Source organism: Rhipicephalus microplus, chromosome 2 (assembly GCF_043290135.1).
Source record: "Rhipicephalus microplus isolate Deutch F79 chromosome 2, USDA_Rmic, whole genome shotgun sequence".
NCBI lineage: Eukaryota > Metazoa > Arthropoda > Arachnida > Ixodida > Ixodidae > Rhipicephalus > Rhipicephalus microplus.
Window position 1 is genome coordinate 14,567,747 of NC_134701.1, and position 16,936 is coordinate 14,584,682.

Below are 16,936 nucleotides of genomic sequence, written 5' to 3' on the forward strand. Positions count from 1 at the left end.
AAGTCTGGGAAGCGCCATACGGACGCCGACTGCCTGTCTCGATCAGCAGTACAGTCAGCTTCTCTTTCTGACGACGACAATATGGCCTTCCTTGGTGTTCTCGACGTGTCCACGATTGCCCAACAACGACGAGGTGACCCTGAATTGCTTGATTTGATTAATTACGTAGACGGACGTCCTTCTAGGGCACCTAGAGTCGTTATCGTCGTTTTGACATTATCGTCGTTTTGCTTACGCAATGGCGTCCTCTACAAAAGAAACTTTTCTTCCATCGGGGCTATTTGCTCGTTATTTCTGCACCCCTTCGAACTGAAGTGCTCCAAGCATGTCACAATGAGCCGACGTCTGGCCATTTAGGCTACACTCGCACATTGGCAAGAGTACAGCAGGGATACTACTGGCCACGACTCACAACAGCCGTCAAGCACCACATTCGCACTTGCCTCGATTGCCAGCGACGCAAGTCACCTCCAAAGAGACCCGCCGGTCAGCTGCAACCAGTTCAGCTTCCATGTACACCGTTTCAACAGATAGGAATGGATATTTTGGGACCCCTTCCTACATCTACTGCAGGGAATCGCTGGGTTATAGTCGCAACAGACTACCTAACCAGGAATGCCGAAACAAAAGCTATCCAAAAGAGAACTGCAGTGGAAGTGGCGAGATTTTTCATATAAAATATTGTGCTACGTCACGGCGCCCCGACTATCGTTATCACAGACCGCGGAACAGCATTTACGGCAACTCTTTTAGACTACGTCCTGATGCTTAGTGGAGCAACTCACCGTAAGACCACTGCGTACCACCCACAAACGAATGGACTAACGGAGCGCCTCAACAAGACGATTGAAGACATGCTGTCGATGTACGTGGATGTCCAACATAAGAATTGGGACGAAATTTGACCCTATATCACGTTCGCAAACAATACGGCTAAACAAGAGGCGACTCGCATGACTCCATTAAGCTTGGTTCATGGACGGGAGGTACGGACTATGCTGGATGCGATGTTGCCGCATGAATGGGACGCTACCGACATAGGCGCTGACGTGTTCACTGAACGCGCGGAAGAAGCTAGGCAGCTCGCCCGCTGGTGGATCCTCCAGCGACAAGACTGGGACGCAGGCCGCTACAATGCTCGCCGTAGAACTGTAACGTATAAAATCGGTGACAGAGTGTGGGTTTGGACACCCGTACGAAAACGTGGACTGTCCGAGAAGCTACTAAGGCGATATTTCGGGCCATACCGAGTATCGCGCCAGCTAAGTGACGTCACCTACGAGGTCGTCTTCGACAGTCCCCAATGCCCGAGGCGTCGCCAGCACCAGCCTGAACTTGTTATGTAGTGCACATGAAGCCGTATGTGAGTGACTGACTGCACGTTAAAAAAATACTGTGGGTCTGAATCAGCATCGGGGCGATGCTCTTATAAGGAGGGGCAAGTGACACGTGTTTATAATGAAAAGAACGATGATAGAAATGTTTTGTAGACTCCAGCTAGTGGGTCAGGTGGTTTTTCGGGACGACAACGAAGCAGGCATCTTGCTGTACAGCTGATCCTGAATACGCTCTTTTCGCTGCCGTAAGCTGCTGTCATCTTTTGTTCGCGTTGCACTGCGACAATATGCTTCCTTAACTTGTGCAACAAACCTTCACCTTGGGGTTTCTTTAACTGTTATTCTAAATTTTAGTTGATAAAACGAGCCATACAACAAATCCTAAATTGGTATATTGGGATACATCGTTTATTTCTATTACTTCTATTTTAACTGCTAGCGTCATGCTTTCGGTAGCGTCTTCGAAAGAAAACACTAAAAAAATTATTAGTGCCACCATTTTCACTGCAACGCTTCTTTGTTGGAATTCTTTCAATCTGGTAAAAGCTCACTTAAGTAAAAGACTTTTTGCACGCCCGCGTGACACAGGTATAGCCAATATTTGTGAAAGGCTTTAGTGCCGCTGCGTTGAACCCACTGCTAAACACCAGGGGAGCACGTTTCAACTTTCGCTGGTTTAGCATTCGCACGGAGTGCTTAGGTGGTTATTTTTTCTCTCTCTGCGAAATCACACAAGTTTCTTGTTAAAAGTTACGTGTATAATTACCTCTCGCATTTTATTTTGCTGAACTGTAATGACATTGTTGTATTTATTAATTTTATTTTATTTTGTTTATTTGTTAACAAAATACTGTCAACCCTCCTTGAGGGTTATTACAGAAGTGGAAAAGCCCCGCCGCGAAGGTCTAGTGATGGAGGTACTCGGCTACTGACCCGCAGGTCACGGGATCAAATCCCGGCTGCGGGGGCTGCATTTCCGTTGGAGGCGGAAATGCTGTAGGCCCGTGTGCTCGGATTTGGGTGCACGTTAAAGAACCCCAGGTGGGCTAAAATTTCCGGAGCTTTCTACTACGGCTTGTCTCATGATCATATGGTGGTTTTGGGATGTTAAACCCCACATATCAATCAATCAATCAGGAGCGGAAAAGATACAAACTTTTTACAAGCAAGGCAATGCAGTGGCAATACAAGAAGAGTACACAAGAAACGCTCACAAGAGTAACGACATCATTACATGCAAGTGTCGCGATCATGGTAATAACTAATGTATACATCATACAGGCATAGCAATACATTGCCTACAACCAAATGATAAATAAAATAAAATGTTAGAGTGTGGATGCTTTCACCCGTATGCAATTAGGTTAGGACATAGAACTTGGGAGCACCGACATGATATTTTCAACTGTTTCTAGAAAAGTTTGAAGTGTTGGCTCTTCTGCAGTAGCTGAATCAAGCGCATTCTATTCTCTTATTACGCGAGGGAAAATGAAAACCTGAAGGTGTTGTTACGGCAGAAATAATATTTGAAGCTGAAGTCGTGTTTTTTGGCGCACTTTCCCTTTTGCTTTCATAGTAGTGAAGGCGGATGGATTAGTTTTAAAGCGGCCATTCAACAGTTAATAAAAAAGCTTCAACCGATGTATTTTTGCTCTATCTCGGAGCGTAGGTAGATCTTCTCTGAGCAGGAGCTCGAAAGGGGAATCCGTTCGCTCATAGTGGTTAAAGATAAATCTTACCGCCTTGCGCTGCACGCTCTCGAGCAGAGCTATGTCAGTATTTGTTGAAAGAAACTACCCTATATTCGCATATTCTAGCATAGGCCTTATAAAGGTAATGTAAGATAAGGACTTCGTATCTGTGGTAGCGTAGCGTAGGGTCCGTTTTAGAAAAAAACTTGTTCATTGCCTTTTTCGTCACCTGTTGTACATGCACAGTCCATTTGAGGTCAGATGATATTAGAAGCCCTAAATATTTATACTGAGTTGCTGTGCAAGGCGTGACACCATTAAGCGAGTATGGAAATAATTGTTTGCTTTTCTTTCTGCTTGCGTTCATCACGACCGTTTTTTTCAGAATTAATAAGCATCTGCCAATCTTGGCACAACTGGGCTACGTTGTTTAGGGATTTGTTAAGAGAAACCTGATCGTCAGGCCCCGCCACGGTGGTCTAGTGGCTAAGGTACTCGGCTGCTGACCCGCAGGTCGCGGGATCAAATCCCGGCTGTTGCGGCTGCATTTCCGATGGAGGCGGAAATGTTGTAGGCCCGTGTACTCAGATTTGGGTGCACGTTAAAGAACCCCAGGTGGTCGAAACTTCCGGAGCTCTCTACTACGGCGTCTCTCATAATCATATAGTGGTTTTGAGACGTTAAACCCCACAAATCAATCAAGCAATCAACCTGATCGTCGGTGTGTTTGATTTCACTGTAAATAATGCAGTCATCTGCAAACAGTCTAATTTTAACGTTTACTGATTCAACATTGTCATTAATGAATAAGAAGAACAAGAGCGGAGCGAGAACAGATCTCTGCGGAACGCCCGAAAGGACTTTAACAGTGTCAGAATTGTTTCCATTATAGTGCACGAACTGGTAGCGGTCTGAGAGGTAGTCACTAATCCATTTACCTATTGGACCATTGCTTAGTTTTTTATGAGTTTAATGGTGAGTTTAGATATTAAAGGTCTCAGAGAAATCTAAAAAAGTAAATCGATTTCAGATTGTTCATTTATTGCCAGACCGAAGTCATGTATAGCCTCTGCGAGTTAAGTGACAGTAGTTAGCCCACTTCTGAACACATGCTGAGAAAGAGAGATGAGGTTGTTTTCTTCTACATACTTGGTTATTAACTTTAAGATAACGTGCTCGAGAATTTTGAAACTAGTGCAAGTTAAACAAATTGGCCGGTAGTTCGATGGAATAGAAGTGTCACCAGATTTGTGCACTGGCACAACTTTCGCTGTTTTCCACTCCGCCGTATGACAGCAATCGCTAGTTGACTTTGTAAATATTAGATGGAGGTACTTGCTAATGGGTTCAGCATAGTTTTTAAAAAAGGTGCTTGGTGTTTGGTCTGGGCCACTACTTTTCTTTTCAACAAGGTCTAATAGCAGTGAAAGAATGCCAAGTACTGTAATATTTAACGACTAAAGTGATCTGCCTTGGTCAACGTGACGGGAACCCGTTGCAATCTTTCAGGGATTATCAGTGCTAAAAACAAAGTGAAAGTACGAATTGAAATTATTCGCCTTTATCTTGCCCTCTTCAGCTTGAACCACTGATTATGTCGACAGTTTTACGCTTACGTAGCGCCAGAGTTTATCGGGTGCGCTTCTGCTAAAGTTTTGTAGAGTGTGTCCGTAAAATTGCCGTTTTTCATCTCGTATCTTTCCTTCTGAGGTCGATGTTAGCGTTGCTATTTTTGATCTAGCACTTCCTAGCGTTTTTTTTGCCTTCCTTACACGCTTGATTTTGAGCTTAAGGCGACTTATGTCACGGGTAACCCATGGGTTGTGATTTCTTGTAACCAGTTTTCGTTCGGTAATAAAGTTAGAAATACAATGCATGATATGATGCTTAAACTGTGTTCACACTTCATCTGTGCTCGCGTATATCTGCAAATAGATCAGAAAAGTCGGAATACTCGTGGAATAGGTAGTTCAATATTGCCGCATCATTACCTTTATTGAAGGAGGGCACATATTTTACTGGGTCAGATTGCCGTATTGGAGTTGCTAAGGCGAAGTACACAGAACTATTTTATGATCCGATATGCCATAAATTGTTCAAACACTTTCACTGTCGGTGGAAAATTGATCACTTGCAAATACAAGGTCTAACACTAAGAGTGACTGTCTTTGCATTAGTGTATTTTGAACAACAAGCTGAGTTAGATTGAAAGCAAATTAGAAGTCGATGACTATATTGTTTGACAGAGGACTTAGAGCTAATGACGACCAATTTACATCAGGTAGGTTGAAGTCACCCGCCATGATAATTCTGCCACCGAGCGTATGCCAATTCATATAACCCAAAAGGGGGTTTAGGTACGTCGCATCGGCATTTGGGGGCTTTTAAATAGCGCCAACATTCACGTAGCCGTAGTTCAGGAGAAGCTTACACCAAACCGCTTCGACAATGTTCACCTATGGCATGACCATGTAAGCCATTCCCTACCGTAAAACAATTGATACTCCGCCGCCTCTAGTCTCCCTATCTTTGCGGACAATTGTGTAGCTCGGTGGCACAATTTCATGGTCATATATATTTGAATGTAGCCACGTTTCACACACAAAGACAATATCAGGTTTTTGGGCCAATAAAACAGCTTCAAATTGCTCTGCCTTGTTTGCAAGACTTCGCGCGTCAACATTTAGAAGAGTTATGGGCGTTGTCGTCGAGAAGACTGCGCCATTGGTAGTTGCTCTTTGTTTTTTTTTATTTACTTCTGCGATATTTTTACTGTCTTCATCCCAAGTAAAAAGACGACCGTTTATCTGAACTCTGTCAAAAATAAGCCTAACCCTTTCCCGTCTATCGCGATTTTCTTTCGTGACTTTCCACAGTTTTCTTCTAGTTTCACGCACGTCAATCGAGTAATCCTCGCTTATTGAATCACCGCTCCCTTTCAGTTTGGAACAAGACTGGAGTATTTTAACTTTGTCGCGATAATCGAGCAACTTGATAATTATTGGCCTTTTTTTCGGATCGCCTTCTCTAGTTCTACCAAGTCAGTGGATACGTGCAATGCCTGCAGTCTTCACGTCTAGTGTATTTTCGAATATTTCCTTTGATACGAGGTTATGAAGCTCTTGAAAGGACTCGTTTTGTTGTTCCTCAACTCCGTACACAATCAGGTTCGACCTCCGACTTCTGTTCTATAGATCTTCGGTTTTCCTGTTCATGCCTTTGATGTTGTTTTCTAGTTTCACTATTCACTTTACGCAATCAGAAACCTGCTTTTCCAGTCCACTAATTTTTTCAAGTTTCTTATCGATTGCAGTTAGTTTCTGATTTCTGACCGATTTTTCTATCTTGAATTCTTTTATGTTGTCCGCGGTCGCCTTTAGTTGCTTTGACCATTCGCCCTCTGTAGGCGATTGCTCAAAGAATAAGCATTTGAAAAGTTATTTATTGAGGTATTTAAAAATTTATTAGGTTATTTGAAAATTTAATAATTTAGTTAAAAAGTGGATATTTCAACACAATCCTTGTTTTTTGTGTTTTCAAAAAACTATTATTATGCTACATCATTACTATAAACTAAGCCTTGCAGAGAAGTGTCCAAGTATAGGTGTTTTCCTAACAATGTATCATGAATTGTTAAAACTATTTTGAAATTCTTGCCACTTCTTTGTTTAGTGTTGTTTTTACATAAACAGTACCGTTTCTTGTGTGCCTTATTGACTGGGACGGCTTACGGCACTTTGTCAGGCAATAATTTGTCTCTTTTCCGACTACGTCTCTTGAATGTCTACACAGTATTTTGTAACAAAATTACGATTGATTGATAGAATATTACGATGTAGGCCTTCCAAACGATGTTGCACTGATAAAAGGACTATACGAGCACACGACCTACAGGAGGTGGATGAAGATATCTCGATTTATTCACGTGCTTTGTGCCAGGTTGGTACTAAAGGCACGAAAAAACTTTTGGACGCTTATTTATAGGATGAATATGGCTCAAGGCAAAGGCGTAGCCAGGGAGTGCAACACCAGGCCCATGCCTTTCCCCGCTTCCCCCCCCCCCCAGAAATGTTTTTTCACCCTTGCATGGAATACGTAAAATGGCTTCTTAAGGCGGTGCCCTCTTTAAAATATAAAGGCGACCTCCCTCCCCCCCCCCCCCCCAGAAGAAAACGAAATCTGGGTAGGGCCCTGGTTCAATGTAAAAGTACATCACATGACACTACCCGGCCCTAATCCCAGAGCTTCAGGCCCGAGGTCGGCGCAGGCCTACCATAAAACCTACTTTACCCGGTCAAACCCAGCCCATAGGCCCGCAAGCTGTGCCGGGCCAGGGTATACGGGTAAGCGCGAGCCGGTTCAGTGCTCTAGGCGCAGAGAAACATGCTCAGGTAAAGAGCGGACACTCCCGTAGAGCCTTGCGGCCGAGCTACTGTGCTGCTTTCAGCACCACGAGTGGCGGGTCAGACCCAATAATGTCTTCAACATAACCGAAACAACAAAAACATTTCTTCCAATGCTGATGTTTGAGCCCGTATCCTCATGCACCGAAAGCGAGTGTTTTTACGACTATAGGCTACACACCCATGCTTTTTTTCTTGTGTGATTCAGAAAAGAAAAGTGAGCCCCATAACTGTCTGCATTTTAGTGCGACCCCTCAAAAGTAGTTCGCGAGTGATGGGGGTAAGGAAGGAATAAAAGGTTAGGATTAAATGTTTAGAGATGGAAAGGAGGAAGGAGATAGCGTGGCGCAGGGACAGCGATACCCCGAAGCAAGGAGAAGATAGGAAAGATGGACACGGTCACAGGAGTCCGAGTACGGGGCGCCACTTAGCGAGAGCTCTTGTCAGCGGCAGGAGATGGCATAGGGCGAGCCAGTCGGCCAGAGTTGCGCTGTCATCGGAGATCGCGGGGGCACAACCAGTCGTCACGAAATCCAGAGAACGAGTGCCACCCATGCTTCCGTAAAGTGAATAAATGTACAGTTCATCTAAACCACATAATCTTGCACACTTTGCACAAAACAAATTGAGAAAGACAACACTTTTTAGACAGACTTCACGGTTTTTTGTAAAAAAATAATAAATGTCCTCTGCGAGACATAATCTAGGGCGGATATGAAAAATTGCGCAAGTCAATAATATTTCTTTCTTGCAGAAATTTGATGACAATCTTAGGTTTTCATTGTCCTTCCGAGGTTGCTATTACACGTCTTGAAAGAGGAGTTGAAGCGATTATGCGTACGCCATCTAGCAGTTAGTCAGACCCTTTCTTGCTGGGCTGCGAAAAGGCTCGAGTGGCCACTTATTATACAGTATCTTTCTCTATGCTCCAGCTACTCTAGCCAAGCGTCTCACCTCGTTTTAACACGTGCATCGCCATCGCGTTCACGCGAGAGTGGCACGTGTCGGCTCACGAGTGGATCTACAAAATTGTACTGGTTCAAACAACGTTGATTCATCCTATCACCCTCATTAAAATCAGCAGCGAGATTAGGCGCATAGCCGTTTGCATCCCGTTTCTAAGGAGCTTCGATCATCGGTAGTATTCGTACCTGGAACAACCGCTAGTTTTATTATCGCATATGTAATGCTAATAATATTCTTGATTAAATTTGTGTATCAAGGTTTCTTCACTATCTTACCTTAGCGGCTTGTTTAGTGGCGCTACATTTCCCGCATGAACTGTGCCCAAATAGGCTCCACCAGACAGCCGTCACACAGGTTCCATAAATATGGGCAATGGCACCAAAGTGAGGTTTCCCGGAGGTGCGACGAAGACGGGCCGGGTGTCATCGCCATGCTGCACCATTACTGTCATAGTCTGTATATTAACTCTACGGTTACTGCCCCCGCCCATTCCCCAGGCGGTGTTTATACATGGCCCGATGCCGTATAGGCAGCGCTAGGAAGCTTTGCTCCAAACATGAGGCGATCCGCTAGAATGCTTCCTAGTTTATATTAGTTCAGCTGCAAAACAGTGTTATACGCTACACCAAATAAGGAGGTATTCCTCAGACAAATGGCAACAGGTTTTCTTCGTTTCAGCTCCTGGAGCAAAATCGGTTCCAGGACATCCTTAAAATAAAGACCATCGGCTCCAGCTACATGGCGGCAAGTGGACTCAGCAAAGAGGACGAACCCAAGGTGAGAATAGCCGAGAAATCGACATGATGAGTTCTCTACTTTTCCATCCATGCGTTTCAGCTGAGTTAGCCCAATATTAGCTGTCAATAGGTATTCCTGGTAATATATATTTTAATGTTGAAGTTGAAGGAGAACCGCAGATTATCAGTATATGAATATAACGATTCACCCTAAAAGCTGGGCGTACAATCAAAAACATAAGAAGGAAGTCAAGACCCCACAAGCACCAACTAATTAGTGAAGAGGCCTCAAAGGCGGCAAAGAAACAAGGCTACCAAACTTACCTGCGCATGCCCAGGTGACACAGAACCTATCAGTCTGGCAACCGTGCGTGTCTGCGTGACGGGTAACTGTTAATGCTTCTGAGTTCATTTTTGTGCGATTTATTCGATTGTTGACTAACACATGCACTTCAACTAATGTTGATATGCCATGCATCATCATTAGCCTCGAGTACTCAAACATACTGTCAACTCCGCCATTGTGCACCTATTCAGTTGTTAGTCGGTGTTTGTGTTGTCTTGATTTCTTTCTTATGTCTATCTTTCCACGCTTTGTCTTTTACAACGGTACTTACCAACTTGCCCAACTCTCTAATATTCCGAAACTATATTGAGCGGCTCCCGCCAGTTTTCACTCCAATAAATAATACGTTTGAAATTGCAAATCACAGACTACATAATAATACATACAAAAAGGATCTGCAACACAAATTATCAAAAGCACCTCTAATCAACAACTAATCTCCCATAAAATAGAAAACCATTCGTCCTAAAATATCAGAAACAGGATATTACTTGCTGCCTAATCTTGGCAGTAATGTTGAACGTGCAGTTACCATTCATCAAAATGACATCTTTGAATCAGCCTGGAAAGTCGGGCTAGTTGGTAGATGTTCATCGTGATATAACCAACAGCGCAACAGGGTTGAATACGGATGAAAAGAGGACAACCAAATATATATTTTTTTAAATGAAACATGTTTGGATACCTGTGAGTTACCAAAACTGTTGATGATAATAATAATCAATTTAATAATCTCTTTTCTTTAAATACTCTCAATGCCATTTGCTGTGTCACAGAGAGGAGAGGTGTTACAAGTAAGAAATTTCAGTCTTCTATTATTCATGATCAGGGTTGCTGACGATGGAGGCTGAAAGGCGGTTCCATAAAATCAGTCTTGGGCACGTAGGAAATTTATGTTGGTATGGCAGAATAGAACATGAACTTTAATCTTGTGGTCGATGCGAGATGAGACGTGAAAATGTCGAGAGAACAGTGCGCTTTGTTTCTGAATTCATGAAGAACATATCGTGAAAAAGGCGTAGGCAGGCGCGATTCCTTCTGTTAGAAAGCGTATTGAGGTCGAGAGAAAAACAAAACGACTTTATTTAGCACAATGGGCCGGCGATTCGGCCTCCGTGGCTTTAGGTAGCAGGCTAGCAGCTCATAGTCTCTGGAATCGGGCAGCATCCTCGGCCTGTCAGACGGCCCAGAGTTGGTCTTTCAGCTCTGGACTTTGAAGGGCCGCCTCCCAGTGGTGGTGACACTGGCGAAGGTCCCCCGCGGCTCCCGCAGCCAGGGCAGCGGCAGGAACGAGTGAGCTCGAGGCTCCCTGTGATTTGGTATTGGTGGCCGCTATAGGCGCATAGCGATTGATGGCATTTGCACGACTGTCGTCGCCGGCACATTCCCAGAGCATGTGGCTCAGTGTTGCTCTTTACCCGCACGCTTTACACACATCGGTGGGGTATAGTTTCGGGTAGAGGGGACGCAGAACGACCTGACTAGGGTAGAAATGGATTTGGAGTAAGCGAAAGCTTACGGCATCGCGCCTGTTTAATAAACGCTGCCTTCAAACAGACTCTGGCTCTTCCTTCGCGTTTCCAGCGTGCATTTAGATCATGAAGGGGCTGTGAATCCCTCCAACATACATAACATAGGAACTTAAATATATATTCATTTCCCAGCAATATACAGGATATGGTTGGGTAAGTTGAATACGTTAGTTTTACCGCAATATTTTAGAAGCGGCTGTGCGTATCCACATAACGTTTCTCACGCTGAAGAAGAATGCCACTGTGAATCGCATGATACTGTTTTTCATGCCTACTTGTCTTTACTTTGTACTGCCCACTCCCAAGTTTGAAAGTTGGTTCACTTATTCAATCTACCTTTTCTCTGTAATTACTGAGTTGATGTAATGATATGCAGCTATGGATTGTAAACAGGGTGTCTCACATAACTTTAGCCTGAGTTTAAGAATATACCGGCACAAGCAAATACGACACGACCGAATGCATGCTGCATACCGTTGCCTAGAGTTATTCAGACAATTTTTTTGTGTTCTCAATTACTGAATAATCAGATTGTTTATTTACTAACTTTTCAAGAAACAAAGATGGATAAAAAATTTCAATGAGAAAGTTGTAGACGCGTTTGCGAAACACCTGATTAGATAGTTTTGAACTTTATATCTGTCGGATATTAGTGTTTTTCTGCTAATTACAAATGTCCGCGAAATACAAAAAACATGTGACCAAGCCACTCGAGCGCCAGTGCGCAGAATCATTCTAGTTCTCCCTAACGTTATTCGTACGAACGACCCCATTGTGCTGCCTCGGCAGGGCCGCAACGATGACGGTGGCTTTACCATGAACACGTATTGCTATCAGCCACAAAAACGATAACCGATGTGACTGCTTATCGCTGGACTGAACCGGTTGAAGTCAAGCGTGTCGTTCGTACGTGAAACTTTAGGGAGCACTAGAATCATCGTGCGTACTGACGTGCAAGCGGGTTTGTCACGCGGTATTTTTTGTATTTTGAGGGCATTTGTAAAGGCAGAAAAATACTAATGCTTAACAGATATAAGGTTCAAAACTATCTATTCGGACATTTTGCAAACTGATCTGCAACTTTCTCATTAAAATGTTTATCTATCTTCGTTACTTCAAAAGGTAGTTATTAAATTTATCTAATTAAGCAATACTAGACAACACAAAAATCGTGTGACTAATTCCAAGCAACGGTGAGCAGCATGCGTCTGGTCGCGTTGCAATTGCTCGTGCTGGCATGTTTTTAAACTCTGGCTAAAGTTACCTGGGACACCCTGTATGCACGTAGGGTACATCTGAGCTAAAAAAAACATAATTTAGCTAGTTACCGTCAAGAAATAAAGCAACCGCATTCACAAGGGCACAGGTGGTGCGTATTTTTTATATTTTTTACAACTTCACGTTGATAAAAATCAGCAGTGTTTTTGGTTCAGATAGTTTCCGATTTGTTGCAGCTCATGCATGCAAAGTCTCATAAGAATAAATTCAGTACTTTGTGAGAATAGGTACATCGAAATTCAAAATTCTATATATTAAAACGCTCTTTGAGAAAAATGTAGCTTGCCCCGCCGCGGTGGTCTAGTGGCTAAGGTACTCGGCTGCTGACCCGCATGCCGCGGGTTCGATTCCCGGCGGCGGCGGCTGCATTTCCGATGGAGGCGGAAATGTTGTAGGCCCGTGTACTCAGATTTGGGTGCACGTTAAAGAACCCCAGGTGGTCAAAATTTCCGGAGCCCTCCACTACGGCGTCTCCCGTAATCAAATGGTGGTTTTGGGACGTTAAACCCCACAAATCAATCAATCAGAAAAACGTAGCTTCATGTGCGCGTACTGAATACGCAAGAGGGCGCAACAAATAAACTGCTTCGAGCGGCCACTCAGCGGCGGGGCGCCACAGGTATGTTACTCCGAGTGCAGTGGCTTTTTCGCTGTTATAGTTGCTATTCTATGTTTTAGGGTGTTAACCTTACCATACCTACTCAAACACAAATATCTGATGCCTTCTTTTCTAAATCAACATCCGCAAGCTCTAAACTATGTGAATGAAACCATGTGAAAATATGCGTTGAAGCTTGTGGTTAAATCTTATTCATTGTGTGGTGTGCCCTCATAGCATGAGCTGGCCTTCATGCGCTATGTGGTGTGCGACATTTGTACTATTAAAATGCCACATTTGTTTACATTATTTTTACATTATTTTATGTGTGTGATCAACTATTCCTGGAAGAATTGTGGCATGTTTTTTTTTGTTAGTGCTTCCACTTTCTGTTTATCTGTAAAGTTTATAGAAGATAGAAACCCTGTTGAACAGCGCTTGGGTGGTAGCGTCATTGTCAGGTAGTTAATTTGCCTTTAGCAGTATCATCCCTTGACATGTAACACTTTCCGATGTAACTTGTTGAAAAGAAAACAATAATATATTAATAAAACAATATTAATATAAGATGTTTTCAGGATTGTGTTCTTGGTCTTCGGTTCACCTCCGAATTCATGGAGCAGCAGCAGCTGCAGTATCTTGATTTGCACATGCGGTTCACTCCACATCACGTATAAAGAACCCTAGGTGGTCGAAATTTTCGGAGCCCTCCACTATGCGTCTCTCATAATCATATGGTGATTTTGGTACATTAAACCTTACATATCAATCAATCCACATCAGGTAGGCTGGAAGTACCAACCCAGATCGAAAAAACCGCTGTTACATGCTAACTCTGCACACTCAAAAGTCATAAACAATGGCATTATTTTTTCAACTCTGTGTTCTTCATTCAAAACCTCGTGATATCATCAGGTTCTAGACAGCTTAAACAGCCAGCTTCTTAAGCTGAAGATGGCTGATTATGACAACGCTTCGATCACGACTGCATGCAATAAGCTGGATCCTCTAATGAGCGCAAAACTCGCGCCAGCAATTTCACTGTTGTATCATGCCTGCATTGATTTTCCCATGCACTCATGAATGTTTTCAATTGGTACAAGGTTGATTTGGTGTTTTGCGCCCCGCAGAAGATTGGAAAGATTTGCCAACTTTTCATAAAAAGCAGGTTCATCGGTAAAGGTAGGATGCAACACTAACCATGTCCACGACTTCACGACTTGCATGACAGGTATTGCGTATATGATACCTATGTCATGTGGTAAAGTTTATGTGCGACTGGGAGGTGCATCAATATAAGACAAGACCACCTACACTCGCTCTCCTCTGCTAATCCTACTAGTTATAATCTAGCCAATCATAGCCACTCGTGTGGATATAATCCACATTTTGATGACACCGCCATTCGGTCATGTCATCGTAGTAAAAAGAGAAGGAAAATAATAGAAGCTTTTCACATCTACCGATTTAGAGAGAAGTGCATCGGTCAAGCATCTATATACCTTTCATCTGAACAATTAGATTGTCTCCGGCAAACGTGCATAGAGCCACTTGGTATTGCTTTTATCTGTTGTATACCTCTATGTCGCTCATGTTTTCCACGAGGCTGTTTTCAAGCTGATATTGCACTGACCTTGTTCCCGTGGAACCTTTGATGACAATGACTTGGATGACACTGGTTATATAAGTGGCCTTTTTCCAATAAAATTTTAGTTTTGAGTGCAGTGCTTGTCGTGTCTTTTCTTGATCGTGTATTTTTTCTAACGCTGCCCCGTTCAATTCATTATGAACCCTAACCAACTAGCGCACCTGTTGACATGCGCAACCTTGTGTACTTATATTCCCTTCGAACGTGAGAACAAACCAGTTGTTAGTTGAGCGCTCGTGCTGTGTGCCTCCTCTTTGCTTTGTGTCTGTGTTTACCCCCACGCTCGCAGTTCGCTGAACCATCATGAATTACCAACTAGCCCACCTTTCCATCCTATTGTACCGTAGTTACACCCACGTCAAGTTCCTGCTGACTTCCGGAACGCTGCAAACGCGTTGCAGATACGTCCCGATGCGCACGCTCGGCGTGAAAATGGCAGAGAATGCTACGAAAGCCGGCTTTGGGGGCAGGAGCTCGGTCAGAGGGTGGCTTCACTCCCTACAGAAAGGCGGGTGAGGAGAACATCCAGGCACTCCAACGCTACTACATTCACTAGATTAGAAAGTGACGAAGTTACTCAGGCACGGCTGGGTTGCCTCAGGGATGGCAGTAGACATTGCTTCAATCTGTGAGGCTGCGAGGTTTAAAGTGGCCGCCGCAGCAAGCGCTCGTAGCCGACACTGGGGTAGCGGAGGAGAGAACAGGAGAGCGCTGGCAACCCGCTATTCGGCTCACGTCACAGGCATCTTCCTAGAGGATGCATTATGTTGAGAGTACTGCTTCACAGCCAATAACAAGTTGCGGCTGTCGGTCAAGCTAGGGACCCTAGCCAAGCCGTCGTCGGCTCGCATTTGTCGGCTGCTTCTAAGAGAGAATACGGCGGGGTTACAACAGTGACACTATTACTTCCACGTCAAGTGGTCCCTGCCTCGCACATGATACATATCATTGGCTGGCTCTACGTTTAAATGATATTCTTGCGCCAAGTTAAACGGCTTTAATTGTCAGCGGGATGAATTCAGCCAAGGTTTACTCGAAAATTGTGAGGGTTTGCCCATATCCGTTAATATAAAATTACTAGAGTCATTTAATTTCAACTGGTTGCCATATTAACGTGGCTCACTTCTGTTTACGAACAGTGAAGGCAGAAAAGTTTTTTTTTTGTAGTTTCATGCGTAATCCCGCACACCCGTAATGAGCTTCGGTTTGCAAAGGACGCGCCCGTGACACATCGTCCCACAGTGCATCGACAGCTATATTTCAGAGATTGTGACTATTGGACAGTTAAAGCCAATCGAAGTACACTAGAGTGCAACCACAAAATAGGCTTTATGAACGGCTAATTGATCAGTTCCACTCACTTTTATTTCCGATATCATGCACATGCAGTTCCAATAGCATGCAAGTGGTGCGCTCCTATAATTCCTTTGGTGGTAATTTCCACGTATATGGCAAGCATCACAAATTGTACTTCTATTTAGATGATGAGGGACGCAACACAACAAACTAAAAAATAGAGTTGACTATATACCGTGCCGCGTTCGAATTCACCGACCATCCACGTAGCACATTGGTTTTCATCCAACCACAAGTCTTTGCTTGGAAAATTTTATGCTATTGACGCCAAGTAGGATTAGGTAAATATTTTGACTCCAAGCTTTTTGGACAACTGTGGTTTTCATTGTTTACAAAGGAAACAACACACAAAACTTGAAGCGCCTAAAAAATAAAAACGCATCAAGGCTGAGCGTGCGTAGTTGGTACTTGCTTAATGACGTATTTTGTGGTGACATATACAGAGCAAGGGAACATAACTACTTTGTGTCGTGTTCCTTTGCTCTGTGTTTGTGATATTTTGTGGCCAAAGTATTTCATGAAATAAAAATGCACCAGCACTCATCTTGCAGGCCTACATAGCTGTGAAATAACTCAAGATCAGCCATGACACCCAAGTATCCCGGCGCACGGCTGCAAAATTTAAGGAGCCACAATGTTCAAAGTCAAATTCAAATTCAAATTCAAATTCTTTATTTTGCAACACAAAAAGTTGGGGGTTCCCCAGGCAAAAAAGCTGTAGAAAAACAGCTTGAAGGGACCTGGGGAACCGTACAGGCAGTAGCGAATAAAAAGTATAACTAACACGACATGATACAACTTATACAACTTAATGTTCGTAAGAGTGGTTCGAGCGACTCTTAAGTTTTTCTTCTAGCCACGCTGCTTTTAAGCACATCTTTTCTTCGTGAATCTTTTTACGAGCATGTTTCGGTGAATTACGCAAATTGCATGACCATCACTGACATGTTCCTGGGCAATCGCAGTGCGCTTTATTGCTGTGGCCAACGTGACAACGATGTTCGCTTATGACGTTTCTTTACTTTTTTCGTTTCGTGAATAGAC

The 16,936-nt window shown here is 43.5% G+C and overlaps 1 protein-coding gene across 1 annotated transcript in view; it reads left to right on the forward strand.

Moving 5' to 3' along the window:
- LOC119169944 (adenylate cyclase type 3) overlaps positions 1-16,936 on the forward strand; it is a 1,227,834-nt gene that overhangs the window by 920,782 nt on the left and 290,116 nt on the right. Inside the window, exon 14 of the mRNA XM_075886158.1 lies at positions 9,076-9,174. Within this exon, the coding sequence (XP_075742273.1) occupies positions 9,076-9,174 (99 nt within the window). The remainder of the gene's footprint in view (positions 1-9,075; positions 9,175-16,936) is intronic.